This window comes from Salvelinus fontinalis, chromosome 6 (assembly GCF_029448725.1).
Source record: "Salvelinus fontinalis isolate EN_2023a chromosome 6, ASM2944872v1, whole genome shotgun sequence".
In the NCBI taxonomy this organism is placed as follows: domain Eukaryota; kingdom Metazoa; phylum Chordata; class Actinopteri; order Salmoniformes; family Salmonidae; genus Salvelinus; species Salvelinus fontinalis.
In genome coordinates this window covers 8856261-8882326 of record NC_074670.1, presented here as the reverse complement: position 1 = coordinate 8882326, position 26066 = coordinate 8856261, and the positions used below count along the sequence as shown (strand labels likewise).

The 26066-nt window shown below is 44.4% G+C and overlaps 2 protein-coding genes across 5 annotated transcripts in view; both read right to left on the bottom strand.

Moving 5' to 3' along the window:
* The window catches only part of myo1eb (myosin IEb), a 35360-nt gene extending 25840 nt beyond the window's left edge, over positions 1–9520 (bottom strand). The window contains exons 1-19 of one of the 2 annotated variants that reach the window (XM_055924733.1): positions 9263–9520; positions 6676–6813; positions 6228–6317; positions 5457–5551; positions 5220–5307; positions 5024–5113; positions 4662–4793; positions 4445–4579; positions 4238–4370; positions 3923–4119; positions 3406–3486; positions 2626–2712; positions 2439–2525; positions 2127–2294; positions 1812–1897; positions 1630–1711; positions 874–1079; positions 501–645; positions 274–388 (exon numbers count right to left, since the gene is read on the bottom strand). In XM_055924733.1, the coding sequence (XP_055780708.1) occupies positions 274–388; positions 501–645; positions 874–1079; positions 1630–1711; positions 1812–1897; positions 2127–2294; positions 2439–2525; positions 2626–2712; positions 3406–3486; positions 3923–4119; positions 4238–4370; positions 4445–4579; positions 4662–4793; positions 5024–5113; positions 5220–5307; positions 5457–5551; positions 6228–6317; positions 6676–6813; positions 9263–9265 (2158 nt within the window). In that variant the 5' untranslated portion in view covers positions 9266–9520. Of the gene's footprint in view, positions 1–273; positions 389–500; positions 646–873; positions 1080–1629; positions 1712–1811; positions 1898–2126; positions 2295–2438; positions 2526–2625; positions 2713–3405; positions 3487–3922; positions 4120–4237; positions 4371–4444; positions 4580–4661; positions 4794–5023; positions 5114–5219; positions 5308–5456; positions 5552–6227; positions 6318–6675; positions 6814–8968; positions 9167–9262 lie in introns of those variants that run through there. The other variant, XM_055924732.1, reaches the window with a different exon arrangement.
* Positions 9521–9686: 166 nt separating this feature from the next.
* Positions 9687–25744, bottom strand: LOC129856944 (phosphatidylinositol 4-kinase beta-like). Of its 3 annotated transcripts, none has more exons than XM_055924734.1 (13): positions 25599–25743; positions 21331–22060; positions 20853–21221; positions 15071–15298; positions 14759–14986; positions 14549–14658; positions 13906–14010; positions 13655–13778; positions 13390–13503; positions 12629–12780; positions 12296–12428; positions 11513–11633; positions 9687–11305 (listed from the first exon to the last, which is right to left on the bottom strand). In XM_055924734.1, the coding sequence occupies exons 2-13, from the start codon at positions 22042–22044 to the stop codon at positions 11124–11126; spliced, it is 2580 nt and encodes an 859-aa protein (XP_055780709.1). In that variant the 5' UTR covers positions 22045–22060; positions 25599–25743; the 3' UTR covers positions 9687–11123. The 3 variants fall into 3 exon arrangements, with proteins under 3 accessions (XP_055780709.1, XP_055780710.1, XP_055780711.1); XM_055924735.1 differs by having other exon boundaries at positions 11513–11576; XM_055924736.1 differs by lacking the exons at positions 9687–11305; positions 11513–11633 and adding an exon at positions 11904–12096 and having other exon boundaries at positions 25599–25744.
* Positions 25745–26066: the final 322 nt, after the last annotated feature.

The window sequence follows — 26066 nt, the reverse complement described above, 5'->3', positions numbered from 1 at the left end:
GTGTGATACAGTACTGAACTGACAGGACACAGTGTGATACAGTACTGAACTGACAGGACACAGTGTGATACAGTACTGAACTGACAGGACACAGTGTGATACAGTACTGAACTGACAGGACACAGTGTGATACAGTACTGAACTGACAGGACACAGTGTGATACAGTACATGATACAGGGCTTAACATATACAGTAGATATAGTGCACTATTATGCAGTACTGACAGTACATGGCAAAAAGCTCATTCCCACAGAGAAAAACCAATGACTTACCTTCCTCTCTCATCTTGACGTACTTGCGGACGGCGATGTGTTTGCGCCAGGCCTTCTGGATGGCCCGAGCATATCCGTTATATTTCCTTTCCCTCATCTCCTCCAGCAAGAACAACTACAGAAAGATATTTCACAATACTTCTATAAATTATCATCTTTATTGTCACAAGAACCAGACTGTTATGTGTCAGTATGGAGGTTGTCTAGGTAACGAGAGAAAGACGTACTGATTCGGGGGCCTTGATGAAGATCTTAGTCTTTCCCAGCTGGTACTGGTCCTGGTCCATGTTGACAGAGTGGAGGAGGTGGAGAACCCCCTTCCTCTCCTCCCCTGTCCACCGGGGCCATGTCTCCCTGGTCAGGATGGCGTATCTGTAGGACCACACAAAGCCATTTTACTGGACTGGCAGAATGTCCTCAAGTCCTGCATACATTTTTTAAATAAATGGAAACAAAATATTGGGTGGAATTTATTCCGATCAAGCCAAACGCTGATTAAAACAACACGAACAAATAAATTTGTACTGACGTTTGAAATCTGTGAAGCCAGCATGGAAATCCATCTCTTGGACCCCTGACCCCTATAACCTTAGGGCTCACCTGTGCAGGAACTTGGCGAAGGCTCGGCGGAATGCGTACCCAGCGCGGCGCACACGGATGTTCTCCCGCAGGCCCAGGTACTCCACCTGGTGTTTGGCCCGAGTGTCCTCCCAGTCCCGAGGCTTCTTGGTCTCGTTGGGCTTGATACAGCGGATGTAGTGGGGGGTGCACTTCATCAGGGTCTGGACCAGGTTGTTGGCTTGTTTCTGAAGGACATGGAGGTTCAATCACAGCTTGGTAGCACAGACCAGGCGCTCAGAGTAGTAAACAGACTGATGGAAGAAAATACATCCCTGTACAGTAACACATTCAGTGACCCGTGGCCTGGATGTTATGGAAGACAGGGGGGGTGGGGGAGTCACTCATCTGAGATTGGACTGGCATGTCTGTTTCCATAGCAACAATACTATTTAGTGGACAGATCTACATCAACATAACTGGTATGGTAGTATCTGTGGGGAAGGAATGGGATTGGTGGCCTAATGAGCAGCAGTGGTTACAGTGTGTGGGTCTTTCCTCACTGCTTATTTGGATAAATCACGATTTCGCAGGTGTTAGCATCTTTCGAATTTCGGAAGGGGACATTCGGCCCGTAGAGAGGGTTCCGCTCCACGTTCCAGTTCCGCACCTCGTTCTAGCATCTCTTCTCTTCACACGTATGGACCCAGAACTTAATCAAGCAGCTGACCAATTACGTGAGACTTTGTTCTGGGTCTACAGAGATTATAGTAGCACACAACCGTGTCAGATCCTTACCTTGATCTTGCTACTGGCGGTGGTAGGACGGCCCTTTTTCTCTGCCTCTAGGTTTTCTGGGAAAAGGGTTTTTATGAAGGCACTGCCCAAACACAGACAGACAGAGAGAGAGCGGCTGGTCAGTGGCAGACTATGGAATTATCATATAGTATGCCTATTATAACACGTCTCACTACACTTACAATTCACTGCTCTGCATCAGCTCAATGATGTCGTTGAAGAGCACATCTCTGTTCCTCTCACAGAAGCCACTCACGTCATAGGACACCTGAGAGAGACAGATAGAGAGAGGACAAGCTATCAGTCTTTCATTTCAGCATTATCCCTCTAACACATTCTGATATTTAGGATATGTGGGCTCCATCTATTCCAAACCCCCACCAGGGGGCAATGTACCAAATGAAATCTAAGAGCTGTAATCTTTGGAATGTTGGTTCAGGTTGTAAAGAGGATGCATTCTAAAAGGCCCATAGTGTTGTACTGTATGGTGTCCGTGCCTTGCCAGCGTAGTGGTGCACTATGAAGCCTTTATTCCAGCTGTTGAAGTGCTCATGGGAGCTGATTCCCGCTTGTAGCTTCTGGATCAGGGTCTGGTCTGCGCCCTCCCCCTTAGCATGCATGGTGGCACACACATCGTCCAAGATACTCATGATGCCTGGGGGGTTCTGGGTAATAAGAACAGGGCATATCAAGAACTGTACCACACACACACACAACATCTACTGGTACTGTAACTAGTTCACCTGAATTACAGACAAAATGGCCACCCAACTTCAGCACTACAGCAATGGCCGAATATGATCACTCACCAGTTTTGACTCAATGAGGTCACACACGATTTTGTTGTTAAAGTACTCGATTGGCGTCCACTTGATCCCTTCCTGCACATACTCCTCCTACAAGAAACAACGTCAGTATCTGGGAAAACAGGCCAAAGTAATGTAGACGTATCATAAGACGAAAGAGTGAAACAAGTAATGTAGAGTTATCACTTACCTGCTCAGCTTTTAACGTGAGCTCAATGAAAATCTGCTGCAGTTTCTCATTCACAAAGTTGATGCAGAACTGCTCAAAGCCGTTTTTCTATTAGTGTTAAATAGAGATGTGAAGGAAAATGTTATGCATGTGCTTTTCTAATAACCAATTCGACTGGGTTGATGCAAGTTACTGATTGATCATGCCTGGGAGGAATCCTCACTATCAGTATAAGCAATTTGGCAGTATGCCCAGAACCTTGTTTTGAGAAAGGAAAGAAAATCTCAGTTTCAAGGTTTCAGCTTGGAGAGAAGAAGCCTTGTGAGGTATTGGTCGGTCACAAGCATGAACCAAAAGTTAATGATGAATGAATTATAAATAATGAATAAGCTAAATCATGCAAATATAACTTGTCTGTGTAAGCAGTATATAAGAGAACTAACGGGACTGCCACGGCAGAACTAATACTTGGTGCATTTGTTTGTTGGAACCTCTCCAGCTTGATGATAATAAAGAATAACTCATTTAAGATTGACTTCAGGTGTCCCTGGTGGTCATTTCCACAACAGAGAGCATACGAAGCATTAACCATTTTGTATGAATAAAAAGCAGTAACAATTCAACGTAACTGGAGGTGGCAATTAGGTGTGCAGGACATATGTGTGCAATCTTAAACAAAATGATATGTGGTCTAACAGCCTATAGGTGGAAATATGATGTATGTAGTGACAAAAGAAATGAAGGCTAGTCCAACAGTAGCAGTGGGACAACTCCTGTATGAGGCAGCACAGAAATACCCACCTGGAAGATTTCAAAGCCATAGATGTCCAGCACCCCGATGTTGAATTCCTCATGGTCTTTCTGTATGGCTTTGTTGACAGACTGGGGGAGTGGAGAGAAAAAATAAATCTATGAACAAGTTGAATTGCTAGTCTACATTTTCATGATACATGATATAATAAAATAAAGTGTCATGGTCGTAGCAACAGTACTGCAGTAAACCTGTGAGACAACAAGACAGAACATGTGTGAGCTGTGCTGCCTCCCTACTGCTCCCATCTCTAGACGTGTTCTGTCTTGTGTGGCTCCCATACCAGCAGTCAAAAGACAAACAACTGGACTAGAATTCAGACAGCAAGTCCAATACATGTTCCGATAAGAGGGATGACTCTTTGTAGTAATTGTGAACATGTTTGGCCATGCTTTGCTGTTAAATGTTCCCTCTGCTATTTAATTAGTCAAAATATAGGTGAGCAAATTGATGAGGATAAAAGGAACCTCACTGACAGGTTCCTTCTGAAATTAAATGGAGACTTACATCCACAAGAAAGTCAAACAGGCGTGAGTAGAGGGCTTTGGAGAGGGCGTCCCGTGTGAAGGAGGCCTGCTCTGTGTTCAGGGTGACAGCGATGCTCTCCGTCTTGCCTCCCCACTTGCTGTCCATGATCCGGCTGGTCAGCTTGTTTTTCAGACCCTCCTGGGAGATTCCCAACAGGTAGGTCGGGAACGCCAGGACTGCCGGAACATGGAGATGGGGAAGTGATATAGGACAGCGAGAGAGATCACAAGTGCAAAGAGGGTATAGGATAGGGGTTGGTTTGGGATTGTGTGTGTGTATGTGTGTGTAACTCACAGTCCTCACTCTCCACCACAGCGTAGTTTCCCTCCTCTCTGAAGGCGATATTACCCAGATGCAGGATGCCTGCTACGATCTGCATCACCATATCCTGATCATCTACAGACAGGCCCACCACTGACATGGCCTCCTAAAACACAGACACACAATGAAGACAAACTGCCTCTCTATACATGTGAAAAGAGAGAGAGAGAGAGAGCTCACCATGGTGTCAGAGAATTCCTTCTTATCGTTGACATCCTCCACGGTGTAGGTGCCAGACTGGTTCAGGTAGAGGTAGTAATCAGGTGTGGTGACACCAAGGTTCTCCCTCATCTCTTTAGTGGCGCCCCCCAGGAGCTAAGGGTCAGAGGTCGTTAGGTCAAAGGTTAATTAAGTGATGGAATTCTCTCCATAATTAGTTATTGTTATTCTGTCCCACCTGGTAGTAGATGTGGAAGTTCCTCTCTCCCTGGTTCTGTGACACCACCCTGGACTTCTCCAACAGGAAGTTGGAGATCTTCCCTCCGTCTGGCTCTCCTCCACGGCTGAACTGGATCTCAAAGTACTTCCCCTGTGGTAAAAACAGACACAGTGATTAAGGTTCCTTGTCCAGATAAGGCCTAAACCAGGAATGCAACAACAAAGCTCCACCTAGAATCCTCCCTATTGCTTTCACCTATCTGGTCCCATCAGCTCTGTCAATGGGAGTGAATGGCAGAAGGCCAAAACATTTTGGAATGAAATGCACCCCTAATTCCTTATCCATTCTATCGGTATTCCCAGATTCCTGGTTCTACTCACAAAGCGACTAGAGTTATTGTTGCGCACAGTCTTGGCATTCCCAAAGGCCTCCAGGAGAGGGTTGGATTGGAGGATGATGTCTTTTACGTGCTGTCAAGAAGAAGAACAAAGGAGAACAGATGAACCCACTAATATGTGTCTGAGAAGAAGAAATTAGAGAATGGAAGGGAGAATTAGTCAAATGTATCCCCTATACCTGGACCTTGGGACCTCCGCCCGACACCTTGGAGATGTAACCCATTATGTATTTAGCTGCTACGGTCTTTCCTGCTCCACTCTCCCCACTGCAAAGACAACGGAAAGCTTTGGGAAACAGGGCAACACCCTAACTCATTGTGATGGTATCCCATTGACAGAATGCATGGTTTATGTGACAGTTCAGGTTACAAGAAGTATAAAGTTTGATCTCTAGGAGTGAGATGATTGGTCAGACCTGATGATGACACACTGGTTCTCACAGTCGATCATCATGTTGCGGTACATGTTGTCAGCCAGGGCGTAAATGTGAGGGGGGTTCTCATACTGGGCCTGGAGAAGGAGGAGAAAGCATTATTCCAGTGTCCACAGCAGGTAGCCTAGCGGTTAAGAGCATTGGGCCAATAATCAAAAGGTCGCTGGTTGGAATCCCCATGCCGACTAGCTGAACAATCTGTCAATGTGCCCTTGAGCAAGGCACTTAACACTATTTGTTCCTGTAAGTCACTCTGGATAAGAGCACCTGCTAAATTACTAATTCCAGCTCGGTAAACAGCATTCACAATAGATGAAGCTTCTTACTTACAGGACTTTAGATAAATAGTGATACAAAAAAAAAGGCATTCACAAAAACTTCTGCAGTAGAATACATTCTCACATATTTGTAACAGAAGTGGTTAATCGAGTGTCTACTGGTCCCTCAGACCCGAGTGAAACTAAAGAAATGAAGGAGGTAACAGAAACAGGAAGCCTTGGGGTTATTCATTAACTCTGTGATTATGAGGTGAGGTAAACAATGGACAACTTAATGGCATTGAACAGATCATTTTCATGATAGTGGGAATATAGGAGGGCATACTTTGCATCACCTATTGATAAGCAGCATTTTATACACTACAGTTTCTCCGTCTAGATCGAGGGATGCAAACAAATCCTGAAACTGGTAGGTAGGTGCAGCCAGCCAGCCAGCAGAGTAGTGGTGTATATTAGTTGTGTGTATATTACTCACAGCTCCCTGGTAGAGCTCCACCTCTCTGTCCGTGAAGTAGGGCAGCTGTTTAAAGGGGTTGACAGAGATCAGCACCGACCCTATGTAGGTCTGAGGAAGACACGTTAAGAAAAACTTGAATATCCATCTAGAATACACCACCGCCAGGGAACACAACAACATTGACGTGTGTAGTTGTAGCTGTGATCACACTGTTAGTCCCTAACGCTACATGTGGTGTACTGTAAATATGGTGGTTGAGACACAAACATATTATCCTTCCATGTTGTTCTACACTTTTTAAAGTATGTTATTAAGGCTAATCTCATTACAGGCTAATGTGGTTGAAGTGATCACACAGGTGTGTAGGTCCATAGGGCGTGTGTGTACATCTACAAAAGCTCAGTGTATTTGCCACATATAACAGTGTGTGTCCTGGTTCTACTATTAAGTTGAAGCTGAAGGATACAAAGATGTAGTCGTCCATGTATCTCTTCTTGAGGTTGTCAGTGATGGCATCCTCGTTGATCTTGGAGAGCAGGACCATGTCGTCCACCCCGCTGATCTTAACATTCTGGGTCTGCCAGTGGTAGCGTTCCTTACTCCCCTGAGACAGAGAAAGAAAGAGAGGGAGATAGAAACTTATTGCAACCAGTCTGTGCAAATTCAAATTGGCTCTCTTTCTGTTTCAACTCCTCTCCTAGCCCATTAAGGAACACTCACATGTCCTCATTAACTGACTGAGGATTGGGAGTTGGAAAGATCAGTGATGGGCTGGTAGCAGGGAAAACTGAATATGCCGGAATCTGACATACCAACTACTTTACACAAGAGGCTGTGAGCTCTTCAAGATCGCATTGTGGAATTCTGTAAATGTACAACGGTTTGTGTGGTGCAAATAGTAATGGCCGCACAGTGTACACCAGTGGTCACCAACTTTGTACACAATAAATTACATAAAAGTAGCAATCAATAGACTTTTTAGACTGTGCGTGTTTGACTGTTTCTGCCACAAATAAGCTGAATGTAAGTGTTATGACCATAAAGTAAAGAAACAGTCTCCACAACCATCAAGATGTTCCCACCACAAAAGCCCATAACACATGTATTACACAATTACAGCAGCCTCTATTTCAAAAGAGGATGAGAACTATGTTCATCCTCAAACAGCTAAAGAAATGTCTCAACCGTTGACGTGAATGTACGCACTCTAACCAAAATCACCTCGAATATTGCCATATTGACCACAAGTTAGTGAGGTAATAACTGTCATAATATAGCTGTGTGCATGCCAGGATGAATCAGAACAGTATCATTTTATTTAAACTTTATTTAACTAGGCAAGTCACTTCATAACAAATTCTTAATTACAATGACGGCCTACCAAGAGACAAACGTTTATGATTGAAATATACTTGTCAATTCAGTGGTGTAAGTAATTGTCAAACACACATCACATTATACAAAGTGCTGAATGAGAAACTCTGCATATAAAAGAAACAGAAAGGCTAAGCAGCAATATAGTGTGTAGGCTGTGTTGTTTCTTCATTCACTCTGTGATGGTCAGATGGGCAAGAAGAGGCAATGCCACGAGAGAAATACCTTGTGATTTATCAGTCATGAATCACCATGACAGACAGATGGTTTGGGTATTGCAACAGACAGTCCAGTTCTCGTAGAACAGTCATGTGTCTGTGGAATTTTTAACAAGGAACCAAACAGGTCACAGGGTGAATACCAGCAGTGGTTTGTTCTCCTTTTCTCAAACTTGATCAGTACTGATAAAAATGACATCGGGAGAGGAAGAATATTCTGTCACGTTGTCCTCCTGAATGTGTCCAACCAATACAGAGTCCCGATGTTGAGTCCCAAAGTTATAGGTATAATTTTGTATGCATGACATCACAGAGGGGTCTGTCCCCCGTGGAGCACAAATCTTCCTATCCTGATTTGTCTACATTCCATTTCCCTCCTAGGGCCTGTTCAATGGGGATAACACTGCCCAGACACGTTGTTCCTGGTTGATTCATTTGAATCAGCTTCACCTGCACTTTGACAGGGAAACAATTTTGCTAGCTGAGTGCAGTAACATTTAGAGGCAAAACATTTACTATAGTAGCATAGCCACGGGAAGTAATTGTGAGTTGGGGGTATTGTTTGTGGAGGTAGACAGGGTGGCAGCAGAGAAAACAATGTTTTCCATCCTCTAATTGGTCCACTAATACAGGATTATTAAAGGCCCACTGATCATGACTTGACGGGTAGAAGCAGCACTAAGGTGAAAACCTGTCCACTTTTGTGAGAGAGAATAAAAAATAAAGAAACCCTTTTTTATTCAGATTTTTCAGTGGGTGCTGCAGCACCCCTACTCTCTGTGGCTATGTGTAGTAGACTACAGGTATGCCTAGGCTGTGATTTAGGTGTGCATGCAATGACCCCTGGGAAAAGTGTATGCCCAGGCTAGTCGTGCGTTTCCATCTGTGGGTAGGCCTAAACTTTGTGCCTATTCCAATGTTATTAGATACTATAGCCCGCTTTCCTTGTCACCTTTCCTATAACCTAGCACCACTGATCATGACTTGGCAGGTGGAAGCAGCACTACGGTGAAAACCTGTCCATACTTTTCAGTTATTGGAAAAAAGTTCAAGGAGTACTGGGACATTTCAGGCAATAGCCTACTGATTTTATCAAATGTAGACACTGTCTACCTGTTCACGACAAGGAAGTCTGTGCAAAAAATAAAATAAAATGCGCAGACTTACTAATATTTGCATCGTGTGGATCCAACAGTGCCAGTTGTTTAAAGTTAGTGATTTATGAATCAAAGAACAGACAGCGCCTTTTCAAGCTCCGGTCAGGCATCCAAGGATATTTGTCTACAATCCTCGTCATCCACCAGGTTTCTGTATCACAAACACTAGGCAACCGGACTTGTTGGCTCAAGGAAATATTCTCGAGTCGGAAGAACTTGACGAGTGGGCTAAACATTCGATTAATGATGTTTAAATTAATTTCGGTGTGTAGTTGGTGATTGAGAAAAAGTATAGGTTACTTACCATTTTAACTTGATATTACTTCCTGATTGAGAAAATTGAGAAATCCACCTTACACGGAAAGCTTGAGGAGCTAAGCAAGGAGTGTCACGAGCTCAGGTGAAACTCAAACGTAGTATCATACTTATGAATCTAAAGAGGATTCATTTAATTGTCGGTATTATATGCTGTTTTCTATCAATGTAAAAACTTTCACCCGGTGCTTCAACGTTGATTGAATAGCCTAGCCGGACTTCTTCTAAGGAGGTGTGGTCAGTTTGTAAGTAATTTAAACATTTGCTTAATAGCGGCAAGTGTGGACAGGTAAGGGAATACCTCTGCAGATGGCATTATGGTGTTTTTTAAAGCCAATCACCCAAGGACAATGGTGTAAAGTAGTAGTTGTAGTAGATAGTAACGTATTGAAATATCCAGACAAGTGTAAATGTCATTTTCAACAGCCTGACAGACAAATTTAATTTATTACAAAGAAAAATGTACAAGTTAAGGGAGGTCACGTGATCATAACAGCTGGTCCATTAAATAACAGTTCATAAAGAAATAAAAAGGTTTGACAAAACACTAAGGTAGTAGAAAAACTATTGGGAGAAATAAAGTTAATTAGGATTCTAGCTTGTAATTGGTTTGCCCTTACACATTGACGTCTGGAACAGGGGTGAAAATCCATCTTCTATTGAGATGAATGTTGAGTGGTGGATGGACATAAAACGGTTATGATGAAACAGAGAACAGGTTTTGTATCTCTATCCTGCCCTAAAACACAAGAAATCAGCCATACAGTGCATAGACCCTATCTTTATCAACCTCGATCCAAAAGTATTCTGAATTAGAAATGTTGAAGTAACACTTTAAGCCAACCATTTGTGAATTTACTATTTTCCTCAATGTTCAAAGCCTTTGCTGCTTTTGTGAAATACTGGGTTCTTCTGAGGTACTTCAGTCACACTGGTGTTCTTGTAAAACTGCTTTGCTCTCCTTTTGTCTATTCAGACCATTCCCACAAGTACCAGTTTCTTGTGGCTCAATACAGACAGCAGTAGGCTCTTCTTCTTCCTCCAAAATTATACCAGGCAGAAATACAAGTCTTCACAGTTGAGTCATGTCCCTTCATACAAAGTGATGCACAAAAGCTTACAGAAGAAATTAGGTTGATAGAAGATACATCGGTAGCGTGGAGCTACCTCATTCCAACCCACTATTGTCGGATCATATTTTGAGGGAACTATGTGCATCTAGCAAACAATGTCACTCCTCAACAACCAAGAACAGTCATGAGTATGGCAGTCCAAAGACTATGGAAACAGAGCTGCTTCCTAAGCATTTCACTAAGTGTTCAATCCATGACTGAGAAAGTGTAGAGAAAGCCACTATAATAGAGAGTTTGGAATGAGATGGTAAATATGGAGACTGAACACCATCACACACTGGGGTGAGACAGATTGATTTAAAGGGCTGGTGAGTGTCATGTATATCTGAGGCACAGGGAAACTGTACCATTACATACTGCAAAGAGAGGGAGAAACAGAACACATTCCTATTGGAGAAAACAAAGCACATTGAAAGATATAAGGGGGTAAAACAGACAAAGAGATGAATAAAGATGCAGGAAAAGAGGAAAACCACAGCTGAAACCTCTCCAATCTGTCTAAATCCTGTGAGGAAAGACATCAATGGAAAGGTTGAGGTGGTGTTAGAAACACAACTATAAACTATGAATGTATTCTGTCTGTAGAGGTATGGGGACTAGTAGGGGGAGTGGTCTCTGCCCGTGGTGCGGCCTCTCCAGTCCATGTATGTCCACTGCACATTTAGAAACATACACTCATGTATCCTTTCCATACACGCGTCCTGTACACACGCACGTTCACATGATGCCGTTGGTGAGGTACTGGAAACCGTCATAGAGCTTGGTGGTGATGGAGCGCATGGATCCGTCCACCATCTGCTCCACCAGGACCTGCAGCTGTTCCTCCGTCAGGCTCATGTGGAAACGCTCCTTCAGGGTCCGGATGGTGCTGGAGCCGTGGAAGCAGGGCAGCTGGGAGCCTGGTAGGGAGAAGAGAGGGACACTGATGAAGTAGAGTGTAGTACAGTTTGGTACTTATAACGACCAAGTGCACTTCTCGATAAAGCACTTTCCTTAAAGTTAAAGCTACTTTACAGGACTAACTAAAGCAAACATGACTACTATACAGACTAGGACAAGAGAGACATGTTGTGGGTTAGGACAAGGTAATAATGAAGAGTAATTACCTTGCTGCATGATCTCCACTATCTGGATGACTTTGTCCATGTGTTTACGTGCTGCTATCAGGCCCTGCAGCATGAGCATCTTATAGTAATTAAACATGTCTCCATCCAGACCTCCCATCACCTAGAGAGAGAGACAGAGTATCTTCTAGTCATTACACATGTCTCCATCACCTAGAGAGAGAGACAGAGTATCTTCTAGTCATTACACATGTCTCCATCACCTAGAGAGAGAAACAGAGTATCTTCTAGTCATTAAACATGTCTCCATCATCTAGAGAGAGAAACAGAGTATCTTCTAGTCATTACACATGTCTCCATCACCTAGAGAGAGAAACAGAGTATCTTCTAGTCATTAAACACGTCTCCATCACCTAGAGAGAGAAACAGAGTATCTTCTAGTCATTACACATGTCTCCATCACCTAGAGAGAGAGACAGAGTATCTTCTAGTCATTACACATGTCTCCATCACCTAGAGAGAGAGACAGAGTATCTTCTAGTCATTACACATGTCTCCATCACCTAGAGAGAGAGACAGAGTATCTTCTAGTCATTACACATGTCTCCATCCAGACCTCCCATCACCTAGAGAGAGACAGTAACAAGAAACAGTGTTGTATTAGTCAATTAGCTTTGTTGAAGATGGCAAAGTGTTTCAAACCTCTGCTTTACTCCTGGTTCAACAGAGTGCAAATCTAAATAAGAACGTCTGCTTTACTCCTGGTTCAACAGAGTGCAAATCTAAATAAGAACGTCGCATTAGAGTTCCTGTCAATTAACTCACGTCTACAAACTCGTTGGTGAGCTTGAAAGCAGAGGTCTCGAAGCCAAGGTTGCGGGGCGAACTGGACAGAATGAAGCCAAAGTCTATGTGGATGATGTGGCCCTCAGCGTCCAACAGGATGTTGCCATTGTGTCTGGAGAGAGACGACAGGGAGGAGAGATGAGAACAAAATGTAAGTGATGAGAGAGAGAGATGACAGGGAGGAGAGATGAGAACAGAATGTAGGTGATGAGAGAGAGATGACAGGGAGGAGAGATGAGAACAGAATGTAAGTGATGAGAGAGAGAAAGAGGATAGAGGAGTGAATGAGAAGAAGTAGTGTGTGTGTCTGACCTGTCTTTGACCTGCAGCAGGTAGCAGATGAGACAGTAGCCTGCACAGCTCTGGACAAAGTTGCGCTGGGCCGTGAGGAAGGCCTCGGTGGTGTGGGTACCGTGTTCCTGCAGGAAGTAGTCCAGCAGAGGCATCTGGCTCTGTTTCTTCACCTGGCGGAGGGATATCAGAGAACTTTAACATTTAAAGTCCCACTCCAGTCTCCCTTTCAGATCATGTAACACCTTTTATACTTAACAAAAGGCACATCTTAATAGGTGGTCCAGTCATGACATAGCACGGGGCGGATCCCATCAGACCAACTCTTTGAAGTTTGCAGGACGTATTTAATAATCATTTGGTGGGTGCTTATATTTGCCCTGTTTCACACATGTACAAGTGTGTATTATATACATGTGTGAATTGGAAATATTTTATTTTACATATCCCAACTCCCCCTGAGACACTCTCGGATAGTGGGGTCATGGTCAGGGCATTATCAACGGTGACCCAGTAGCAATTAGGGTTAAGTGCCTTGCTCATGGGCACATCAAGAGATTTTTTGGCTTGGGGATTAGAACTAGTGACCTTTCAGTTACTGGCCCAATGCTCTAACGCCCTAGCCACTAGGCTACCTGCCGTGTGCCGCTAGAAGCCTAATATCTGGGAGAAAAGGTATTGATCTAGCTGGCTGGGGGGGAAAGGTAGTAATGCTAAATACTACTAATAGTAATGTTTGTTTTTGCATGTGATTTTGTTGGAGCCTTTCTGAGCCCACTCACCTGGTGCATGGACACTGCGTTGACTATGGGTTCAATCATGCCGCTGTCAGAGGAGATCACCAGGATCTTATAGGGTTTGATCCGGATAGGCACACGCTCCTGTTCCCAGATGATCTGGGGGAGGGGAGAGAGCGCTACATAATTAGTCCAGATAAAGTATATACAGGAGATTATACTGTCGTGTAAATGCTGGGTGTGGATATGTGGAAAGAGAGGTTCATCTTTGCTGTGTATGTGGAGCTAGAGAGAGTCCATTCAGAATGACCTGGAGCTGCTGCAGCACTTGAGAGGCCAGGAGCTCTTGCCGAAGGTCGTCGCCACACTTGACGATGACTGACAACAACCTCCAGGTAGGGATGTGTCCATATGGGGAGCCCTCCCTTATCCGCCTGTTCAGAACAACACAACAAGTACAGGCACATACAATTAGCAAAGCTCAAACCTTTACTCTAGTCTTGAGGTTACCATCAAGGCATGCCACGCCTCCACGGTCCACTGTGGGGATTGAGTACGCACTGAACCTTCTCCTGCCACGGCTCCTTGAGGGCCACTGCTGAAGGGTCCTCTGGGTCCCGCTTGAATGTGGTTGGTGTGTGAGCTAGCTGCTCTGAGAGACGCCGCCTGTGTAGTGGGGGAAACGCACACATTCACCATCACTACTGAAGAAGCTTCATATACATCACAGTTTGAAAGACTACATTATACCACCCAATGAAGAAGCATCATATACATCACAGTTTGAAAGACTACATTATACCACCCAATGAAGAAGCATCATATACATCACAGTTTGAAAGACTACATTATACCACCCAATGAAGAAGCATCATATACATCACAGTTTGAAAGATTACATTATACCACCCAATGAAGAAGCATCATATACATCACAGTTTGAAAGATTACATTATACCACCCAGTGAAGAAGCTTTATATACATCACAGTTTGAAAGACTACATTATACCACCCAATGAAGAAGCATCATATACATCACAGTTTGAAAGATTACATTATACCACCCAGTGAAGAAGCTTTATATACATCACAGTTTGAAAGACTACATTATACCACCCAATGAAGAAGCATCATATACATCACAGTTTGAAAGACTACATTACACCACCCAAAGCTAGCGCTCTCCCAGCTATTCCTCTGTACCTGATGTCTCCAGCAGCGATGAAGATGGGCTCCTTGCTGTCCAGGCTGGTGATGCTGTCCACTGAGAACTGGGAGATGTTGTCACAGCTGTTGGTGTGGAACTCTGGGAGCTGGGATAACAGAGGAGAGGGAAAGAGCAGGGGAGAGGGTGAGTCCACAGCCCACACTCCTTCACTACCTGATAAGGGTAGGTGGGCTCCTGACCCCTACCTCCACCTGCAGATCCCCGATGTCGTCCACAGACCAGGCTTCGTTATCCTCATCGTAGTTGTGAACCGTTGAGAAGCCCCCGGCTCGCTGATCCGCCGTGATGCCGCAGTCCGGAAGGTTCTCCACTGAGCGCGTGCTGCGGATCCTCGTCTCGGAGATCCGCACCGGAACGTTGGACGTCTCAAAGTCCTCACACTCCAGAACCTCCACATAGATGAGGTACGGCGCCTGACGAGGTAGAGGTGATTGTTTACATGTTTGTGTTGGTGCGTCGTCTCATTCTACACTGTGTGTGTGTGATCTCCCCCCCACCTTGTCTTTGGAGTTGAGCACCACAGCCTGTGTGTGAGGGACGCGCACCACGTGGTGGTGGAAGGCGGCGGTGGGCAGCCAGACGCGGGCGGGAAGCTTGTGGTTGAGCAGCGACAGCTCCGAGATGAGCCGGGACGTCTTCTGCTCCTTAGTGGGCAGCGTGGCCAGCCGCTTCCCAATGCCCATCAGGGACTTGATGAACTCTCTCTGGGGTGCCAGACGCGCCGGCTACAGAGGAGGAGGAAACATGGCAAGAGTAAATAAGATGAACATAATGACCTTTGGAGGAATAGTGTTTTGTAAGAATAGTTCAGTGTTGTGTTGGAACCAAATACTCTCTACAACAACACACCTTCTTGTGTTGACCTCCAGAGTAGGGACATCAGAGCACCACACCCTTATCAAATTACAACAGCAACTTAGATGTACAGCCATGAGCCGCTGGTCCATTTGTGTCAAGTCAGTTTGAAATGATTCAGAAGTCAAGCCCCATTATTGCAGCTGATTCAAGTGAGCAAATGTGTATAATCGCCTGTAGTCTCAAAATAGCCTTTTAAAAAGCTGAAACACTTTAGCAACCAACTTGACACAAATGTCAGAAGATAAGACTAGTGGAAACATGAAAGACCAGAACTTGAAACCATTAGAAAATCATTAATTTGAGGCTAAATTATTGCAGCAGTGGTTTAAAGAAGTCCAAGTTTACACAAGCCCCAAAACGTCACATACAAACATATTTTATTCTAAAACAGGAAAAATAGAAAATTAAACCAATAGAGTGGAGGTTTATAAGCATGTATCACAATCTGCACCTGTAACAACCATAGATACACAACTGAAATATGACCCCAAAAAACAATGACTGTGTGCGTTTCCCCCACTACACAGGCGGCGTCTCTCAGAGCAGCTAGCTCACACACCAACCTGACCCCTGACCTGAACCCTGAGGGCTATTTAGCTCTGGAGCCCAAAGTTACATATTGAGATACATGCTTACGACTCCTCACTTCACATACAGAGAGTAGTCTACAACCCGGCTGCCAATGGAGACAGGCAGCCATCATCCCAGAATTCACCACAGAAGTCTGTGGTGATGGAGGCCGTTAACTTACTGTACCAGTCTTAGTCTAACAATCAAGACTTTCAGAGCTGGAGCTCAGATCCTGGGAAATGTCAGAGGTTAAAGTACAAAGTAAGGAAAGGAAAGGGGGGTGGAGGGAAAGATAAGAATATTACTTTATTATTATTTTACCAGCAACGAGAATCATAATTAGGTAGTATCAGACTGTATGCCCCCAGTGAATGGGAAGAGACTGCATTGTGTGCCTGTGTATTCCAGGGTCTTGTCGTGAGGAGTGACAACAAATCTGCAGCTCTACAATGATCCCGGTTATCTGGGTGAACTACTACTAACACCCTCACGTGATAAAGGTCACAGAGCATGGGGAACAGAATAGAGACGTGAGAACTATGTCTATAGAGCATGGGGAAGCAAGGACAAGGAAAACATTGAGAGAGATGAGCAGAGAAAAGCTTCCATTATGAAAGTCTAGTGACATCCAGTGTTTATGAATGGTTACTCACAACAGACAGTGCCTCACTACACATTAATCAGGGGGAGGAGGAATGATGGTGGGAATAGTCCAAACTAGATACAGGGCCTTCAGAAAGTATTCACACCCCTTGACTTTTTCCACATTTTGTTGTATTTCAGCCTGAATTTTTAATTATTTTGGGTCACTAGCCTACACACAATACCTCATAATGTCAAAGTGGAATTGTGTTTTTAGAAATGTGTACAAATTAATGAAAAATTAAGAGCTGAAATTACTTGAGTCAATAGGTCGAATATTCAATCCCTATGTTATGGCAAGCCTAAATCAATTCAGGAGTAAAAATGTGCTGAACAAGTCACATAATACGTTGCTCTGTGTGCAATAATAGTGTTTAACATGATTTCTGAATGACTACCTCATCTCTGTACCCCACACATACAATTATCTGGAAGGTCACTCAGTCGAACAGTGCATTTCAAACACAGATTCAACCACAAAAGACCAGGGAGGTTTTTCAACGCCTCGCAAAGACACCCATTGGTAGATAGGTACAAAACAATTGAAAAGCAGACATTGACTATTCCTTTGAGCATAGTGAAGTTATTAATTACAAGTTGGATGGTGTATCAATACACCCAGTCACTACAAAGATACAGGCGTCCTTCCTAACTCAATTGCCGGAAAGGAAGGAAACGGCTCAGGGATTTCACCATGAGGCCAATGGTGACTTTAAAACAGAGTTTAATGGCTGTGATAGGAGAGAACTGAGGACGGATCAAAAACATAGTTACTCCACAATACTAACCTAAATAACAGAGTGAAAAGAAGCATGTACAGAATTAAAAAATATTCCAAAACATGCAACCTGTTTGCAATAAGGCACTAAAGTAAAACTACAAAAAATGTTGCAAAGAAATGAACCTCATGTCCTGAATACAAAGCATTAGTTTTGTGGCAAATTCTTGTAACACAACAAAATGTGGAACAAGTCAAAGGGTGTGAATATTTTCTGAAGGTTCCACACAATCACTAGACATCTTGAACTTTCCACCCAGCTTAACAACAGTGATGGTGCAATAGCAGTCTTCGTTCACACCATGTGTTTTACCAGCCTTTGCAGAAGGTCACGTGAGACTGACACAGCATTTTGTGCTGCACGATGACATGAAGTTGGCCCATCACATAACAGTATATTTAAATTCCCTTCCTGACTTGGCCTGGAATTGATTCTGACCTGGCGCCACTGTATTATCCACGCCATAATAGGGCAGTATGTCTCTATAGTGGTCTCAATAAGAGAGTGGGGAGGTTGTGTTTTGGGTACCTCTATAAGAACAATGATAAGGAAGTTGTGTCAATGACTCATTGATGACTAAAGGAACTGAACTGGTGAATCAGTGACTCATGAAGAGATTTGTACCCCAATGTTCAATTGTGTATCCAACAACTAACTAAACAACGAAAAAGTGTTCAAATGTTTGATAACAGACCCAGACTGCCTAATCCTAGATTATAGCCCATATCAGGAGAGGGCACTAGCTTTTACATAATGACAGCTCTGTCATTTCAGGGACAGTCCCTGAGCACCCTGTAGTAGTGATGACTGAATCACTGAGTACCTTTACATGCACACTAATAATTAGATAGTAAACTGATTATGGCAGTAGGCCAAGCACGGCAGCAGTCATGTAAACACATTACTCTGCTTATCTCAAATCGGCGTACAGTCATAATCAAAGTAAGCATACACCAATTAAAACAGCTGGTTTTCTGAGCAATCTTTCAAATGACTAGGACATGTAAAGGCCTTAATCAGAGTTGTAGCAGTGTTACTGATCTGCACATATGCTAGTACGAGCAGCGCAAGCTTCCTCCTTTAGCGCCAGTGAAGTGAGTTCAGAAAAACTGAAAGTATGCATCTTAGAAATTGTTTTCACATTCAAACTTTATATGTCCAAACTCAGACTCAAATATGGTTCACAAACGTTTATTTTGACTGGTGATTTTCTGCATTGATCAAAGTCCCATCAGGCAGCCTGGTTTTAGATGTGTCCATGTAAACTGGATTATTAGGGGAATCGTTCTTCTTGCGAAGCATGTAAATGTTTAAATCAAACTACTATATTGATCTGATTATTTACAATAATTGTACTATTGTGTGCATGTAAACATTAGCTACACATCTTCCTTCAACGATGACGACAAGAACTACCGGTCTTGTAGCTAAATTAACCATTATGACAAATTCTTTACTCTTGTGTTTTTGTATCCAATAGCTACCAGGTTAATAGCCGAGTACTGATGATGTTGCAACATGGTCAGGCGCCATAGCGAACTAGTTTCTCCAAGATATCACAAGACCTCAATAGAGACCTCTGGGCATGGTGTTTCTAGAAGCACTGTGGACCCTACAGTAACACTATCTCCATGTTTGTATAACATTGTCAGCGTGTCATGATGCCACCGTAAATCGAAGAGGGAGCTAAGAGAGAAAGGAGGAAGTGACCCGAGGGAAATCACTGAGCTTGAAACTGAACTGCTGATTAAGTTTGGTGTGGTAGTCACGTATACACATGCACGCACGGACACACACATACAGAGCTTAATTGGCCAAAGGTCTCCTCTTCAACATTTTTACATTTGAGCCATTTAGCAGACGCTCTTATCCAGAGCAACTTACAGTAGTGAGTGCATACATTTTTATACTTTATTCGTACTGGTCCGACGTGGGAACGGAACCCATAACCCTGACCATGCTCTACCAACTGAGATACATGGTCCCACATGGGAACGGAACCCATAACCCTGGCCATGCTCTACCAACTGAGATACATGGTCCCACGTGGGAACAGAACCCATAACCCTGGCCATGCTCTACCAACTGAGATACATGGTCCCACATGGGAACAGAACCCATAACCCTGACCATGCTCTACCAACTGAGATACATGGTCCCACGTGGGAACAGAACCCATAACCCTGGCCATGCTCTACCAACTGAGCTACATGGTCCCACATGGGAACAGAACCCATAACCCTGACCATGCTCTACCAACTGAGATACATGGTCCCACGTGGGAACAGAACCCATAACCCTGACCATGCTCTACCAACTGAGCTACATGGTCCCACATGGGAACAGAACCCATAACCCTGACCATGCTCTACCAACTGAGATACATGGTCCCACGTGGGAACAGAACCCATAACCCTGACCATGCTCTACCAACTGAGCAACATGGTCCCACGTGGGAACAGAACCCATAACCCTGGCCATGCTCTACCAACTGAGCTACATGGTCCCACATGGGAACGGAACCCATAACCCTGGCCATGCTCTACCAACTGAGCTACATGGTCCCACGTGGGAACAGAACCCATAACCCTGACCATGCTCTACCAACTGAGCTACATGGTCCCACATGGGAACGGAACCCATAACCCTGGCCATGCTCTACCAACTGAGCTACATGGTCCCACGTGGGAACAGAACCCATAACCCTGGCCATGCTCTACCAACTGAGCTACATGGTCCCACGTGGGAACAGAACCCATAACCCTGACCATGCTCTACCAACTGAGCTACATGGTCCCACATGGGAACGGAACCCATAACCCTGGCCATGCTCTACCAACTGAGATACATGGTCCCACGTGGGAACAGAACCCATAACCCTGGCCATGCTCTACCAACTGAGCTACATGGTCCCACGTGGGAACAGAACCCATAACCCTGGCCATGCTCTACCAACTGAGCTACATGGTCCCACGTGGGAACAGAACCCATAACCCTGACCATGCTCTACCAACTGAGCTACATGGTCCCACATGGGAACAGAGCCCATAACTCTGGCCATGCTCTACCAACTGAGATACATGGGACCACGTGAGTCTCTGTGGATATGTAACCATGACACTTTCTATACAGAGACAGAAGAGGAAGTATTATTCCCTGCTCTGTCTGGAATATGTGCATTCTATTGACCCCAAACCCCAATAGCATGTCATCTTCGGGCCTATTTTTCAGACAACTGGGGATAACAGCTACAGATTAAGAGTGCTGGACTGTGAACCTCTTTCTGTTCTTGTATAATGCCCCCCCCCGTTGGACACCAAGCAGTTGCTTCCAAAGTTAGCTATCCCACTTTGTGAGATACCTGCCAAGACACAGAAAAACAAACTGACTTAGTGGAAAACAAAAACATGTATATAGTCCCAGTACACACCTCGTCCTGATTGCTCTCCACCTTGGGGTTGCTCGCTGTCCTCTTCAGGTTGCTGCTCAGGCTGATGCTGACCGTGGCATCGGACTTGGAGCGCTGATGCGTGCGCTTAGTAGGCGACAGACCGTGCTCTCCGCCCAAGCCGTGCCCGTGCAGGGATGGCGTAGCGGTCGGAAGTGGGCAGAAAGGGGCCAACTTTAGTGGCTGGCGGGCACGGACCGCAGCTGGTTTGAGTTCGTCGGAGAAAATTAGTTTGCGTAGCTTGGTGCCGCGCGAGTGTCGCTGTGTGGAGATGTGCATGTCGGAGGAGTATGCGCCCAGCAGCCAGGCGCACTGCAGCGAGAAGGAGATACTCTGACGGCAGCGGTGCACCTGTGGTGGAAAAAAATGATTTGATGTGAAAGGAGCTTTAAAGAGGATACATTTCTAACTCTGATGAGTAGCTAGCCACGGAGGTAGTTCATGGAGGTAACATACGCACCACGTAGGGCTTGATGGCGTCTCCCACGTCCTCGTCCATGTGGATGTACATGTTGAGCAGCTGCGGCAGGTAGAAGTCCACCTCCTCGTGGCCGAAGCTGAACAGACGGTTGCCGATGTAGGCCTGCACACCCGGCTCCTTGGAGTTGTGTAGATAGGAGATGGCCATTGACACGTCGAAGAGTTTGGACTCAAACAGCCGCAGCAGCCACGACTGCTTGGAGGGGTTGTGGCGCTGGCGCCGCCGCGCGCTTTTCACCGAGCCTGGCGGCAGTGCCTCAGAGTCCTCCTCCCCGGGGATTTTTGGGGGCTTGATAGGCTCTGTATGTACAGTCCCGTTGAACAGTGTTTGGTCTGTGCTATTGCCACCATCAGACCCAGAACCTGACCCCTCACTTTCGCCTTTGAGGAACTTCACCTTCTGCAGCACCTCCTGGCAGGCCATCTTGGCCACCTCGGGGTCGATGACCAGGGTCAGCTCGCCCACGCCCTCCGAGATGACATCCAGGGGTGGGCTGGAGGCGGCTGGACCATCGCTGTGAGTGGGGCTGGGACTGGTGGTCTGCTGATGGTGGTAGGATCCAGAGGAAGGGGAGGAGGGCACAGAGAAGGAGGGAGAGGAGGAGATGGACAGAGAGGAGGAGGCTGTGGAGGGGCTCTGCGGTTCTAGTTCCTCTGGCTGTACAGCAGACAGACCCAGCTCCGTGTCACCCATCACGGCCGCACTCCCACTGGGGCCACAGAGAGAGCGAGAGCGAGAGAGAGGTGGGGAGGAGAGGATGATGACGAGGGGGAGAAAGGGTGGGGGTGGTCGTGTGAGAGAGAATAGGAAACAGAAAGAGGATTCATCATCATTTTTTGGGCCCTCAACGTGTGACAGGCCTTGGTTTGTGGAGGTCATGACATTTTGTCAGCAGGTTATTGTCATGCAAAAGACTGCCTCCACGCATACAAGCCGCATAAAAGCGTTTGAAACATCTACATAAAACTTTTTTTTATTTTTATAAATCTATTTAATATACACAATCACAATGAATCCATTATGTATTTTAGGCAGGTCTGAAGAAAATGTATTTCAGAAGAACATGTTATCTGGCTATGCGCCATGCCTTAGGCTGTAGGCTTGTTCATTTAGCAGAAAATGTATTCTTATATGTCCCGTGACATTATTTGATATGATTTTATAGTATGAAGAATATAATTGAAATAAACTGAATAAAATAGAAATTATATTTTTCCCCATTGCGGAGTGAGTGTGCAAATGAAGTGGCTGTGTTGAGCATAAAAGTGAACATTTGAAACAAGTCCTATACATTAGATTTAGAGTTATTTAGCAACTTGAGCTGTGAATGGTACAAACCTTAGAATGTCTTAGAAATCAAAACATATATGGGCTGCACGATGTGACTATAGGCTATGGATGATTTGAGAAAGTCGAGAAAAAAAAGAAAAAAGCAACTTGGAGGCCGCTTACCTGGCATTAAATGCTTCAATCATGCCAGGTAGGCTACTCCGGTTATTTCACTCCCCACATCAACTACTGTTTAAAGAGCATGCAGCCTCCCGCTGTGCTACAGGTGATATTCTGCCCAAACTCTGTATGCCATGGCCTCTCTAACCCTGTTCCTGCAGCTACCCAGTGCTTACATTTGGGAAACCACGTGAAATCTGTTCATGAACATTGATAGTAACGTTTTTACAACTAAACCTATTTTATTTAACTGTTGCCAGACAGACCCTCTCCCTGCGGGCTGGAGAAAGGAATGAAGGAGAGCGAGGAGGGGATGGAAACAGACAATGGTGAGATATTCTGTAGCTAAAGGTAATGTGTCAGCCTATTCATTATTAAAATATAAAACATGCCCTATTACTAGGCTATTCAAAATAAAATACAAATTCACTATAATTGTAGGTTAACTCTGTAAGCCGCCCTGCACAATCAAGGGACCAACAGCATGGCCTAGGCCTATAGGTTCTCTCCCAGACTCATGGATAGAAATGTTGGGAGCATAGCATAAGGTAATCAGTCCATCCAGTATGCATAATAATAAAGCCCACACTGAAAGGACATTACTAGAATTCATTTAATTTTGGAGTATAGGCTAGACCATTTATGTACCAAAGACATCTTAAATCAGTTTGTTTTACGTTTTTCTGCCATGCGTAATATGCGGTAGGTTATGTATTTTATAACGGCACGATCATTATTTTAATTCCATTTGTTTTGTGCTTGGGCTCATATAAAAGAAGCCTATAGGTATGTAGAAGCTGCAATATGTGAATGGGTGTTTCGAATTAATCATCACCTTAGAAAGCACTGTCCATTTCGTTGTGTTAGTCTTTGAAACAACATCCACAATGACCATGTTTTACACTCAGTTTCAACCTGTTGTTAAACTTCTTTCTTCAAATTGGTCAATCACCATTGAGGTGAGTTTTAAAAGCACTATACTGTTTTCAGAAGTTCTTGATGTGATTTTTGACTGCATTTTCATCCATATTAGAGTGGTTGGACAATAGAGCCCTGAATACCAGGCCGTTAGCGACCTGATGGTCGTTAGCAAGTTGGGTACCATCAAAGCATGTCCAGAGTGCATAAACGGAGATTACCGTGACTAAGCGGTCACATGGAATTCTACTGCGGTCATGAATCATGACTGCTGGAGTGGCGGTAATATGGTCACCTCAACAGCCCTAGACAGGCCGCAAGTCTGCAAAACACAGCCCATAGCTCCTTTGATTCTTCATATAGCATTTACATTGAACAGGAATCAGGTTTGGACTAAGTGGAACAAAGTGCTCAGTGTGTAAAATGGATCTGACAATCTGTGTCCGTCTTCCCATCAGTCAACTAACATACTGTCTGTGAATGTAGGCCAATGACCTTTTCTATGAGTCACTGTCCATCTGTCTGTCCGTCTATGAACGTGTTCGCCTGACTGAGGTCACTGTGTTCCGGCAGGCCCTGCCATGTAACGCGCATGGCCATACACACCTGCTAATTCTACTGAGCAGATTTGCACCACAGCAGCACTACCAAGTGCCATGCACTACAGGCCCAAAGCAGGGAGTGGGGGGGTTGTCTCTCTGAAACCTCTTATCCATCAGGTGTCAATCTTCAACGTGGTTAATAGTACCCCATCACAAGCCATCCATCATGGAACACAGTGAACATGGATCTACCAGAAACTTCAAGACTACTAAGATGAAACCAATACATTTTTCACATTGTTGAATCAACAATGTGGGCTAAGGGCCTCGATCATTGAGAAGAATGGGTGCAGTATAACACTGGTCCTGCTGTATAGGACCTGTGTGGGTGGTGGAGCAAAGTACTTCTTCATTGGGCTAGTATCTCAGAAAAGGCTTGTGGGTGTAGAACATAAGTGTCAGGTTTGTATACAGTGTTCAGTAGATGGAATATGAATTAACCCTTCGCTAGCTGGCTGCAGCAAGTTGTTGTTGAATTAGCCGTTTCAAGAAGCAGGGAAAAGGCAGGGAAATACGCATAACTAGCACCGTTATCCCAATCGTCCAAACAGAATCATACAGGTGTCTAGCCAGCCAACACCGTCTAGGCAAGGGGTGGTGGGGGGTGTCATGGAGATAGGTATACAAACATTTGACACGTGTGGTTAACGTTATAAATATGTTGCAGTTGCAATTAACTTTGCTAGCAACTAACGTTGGCAAAACATTTACTAGAACGCTAACGTTAGATAGAGATGGCTAACTCGCTTCAGATAAGTTAACGTTAGGTAGAAAATCAAACACTAGCTAGCTAACTAACAAACGGACAGTAGTTTGTTAACCGTTCACTAGCCAGCTAGTTGTCGAGCTTGCTGACTAGCTCAGAGTGTAACGTTATTTGCTAGGTAGCTACAATTAGTAAACTATTTATTTTAGTTAAGTTAGCTATAACTTAGCTATAGCCGCCTCCTTCTCATTCCTGGTCAGATTTAACTATCTAACGTTAGCAACACATCTTCCTTAAACGATGGTGACAAGAAATACCAGTCTTATCATAGTAGCTAAATTAACCATTATGACAAATTCTTTACTCGGGTGTTCTTGTATCTAATAGCTAGCAACCAAGTTAATAGCCAACTAGCTGCTAACCTAAACCTGAGGGATTAACGTTAGCTTGTTCGCTTGCTAGCACATAAGTAGCTAACGTTACACCAGCTAACTTGTGTATCAAACTCCTCGTTGTCTTGAAGGCCACGCCACTCGTTGAGTGCTATAAACAAGTAGAAACATAACTCCTACCTTAAAATTGTATTGGATGGTTAGCTATTTAAGCTTTTTTCATCTCCAATTTCTCTGCTCCATTTAAAATACGTTCAGTCCCTCAATGTGCCGAGTTCTCTGAACAACTTCTTGGAGAGGTGACAGACAGACTAGGGCTGCCTGCTTAGTGCCTGTGTAAAATATATTTGTGCATTATGACAAACTACTCCACAATAAGTGTTATTAATATTGCTGTAAAACATGGAAAATTGCTGAATGAAGAACGTGTAAATTTTTTGCTACATCCAAAAGTGCGTAATAGGGTAGAGTAGGGTACACTATGCTACCAGTCTATTATACATAGACCACAGGAGGTTGGTGACACCTTCATTGGGGAGGACAGGCATATGGTAATGGCTGGAAAATAATGGGTGAAAAGGTATCAACATCAAACAAATGGTTTCCATTATCTCCATTCCAGGCATTATTATGACCAGTCCTCCCCTC

Coding starts and splice junctions, on each gene's coding strand:
- LOC129856944 (XM_055924734.1), bottom strand. CDS start 22,044: ATGGGTGACACGGAGCTGGGTCTGTCTGCTGTACAGCCAGAGGAACTA. Junction 14,987..15,070: donor TGCTCAACTCCAAAGACAAG/GTGGGGGGGAGA, acceptor CTACCTCGTCAG/GCGCCGTACCTCATCTATGT. Junction 14,659..14,758: donor TCGGGGATCTGCAGGTGGAG/GTAGGGGTCAGG, acceptor CTGTTATCCCAG/CTCCCAGAGTTCCACACCAA.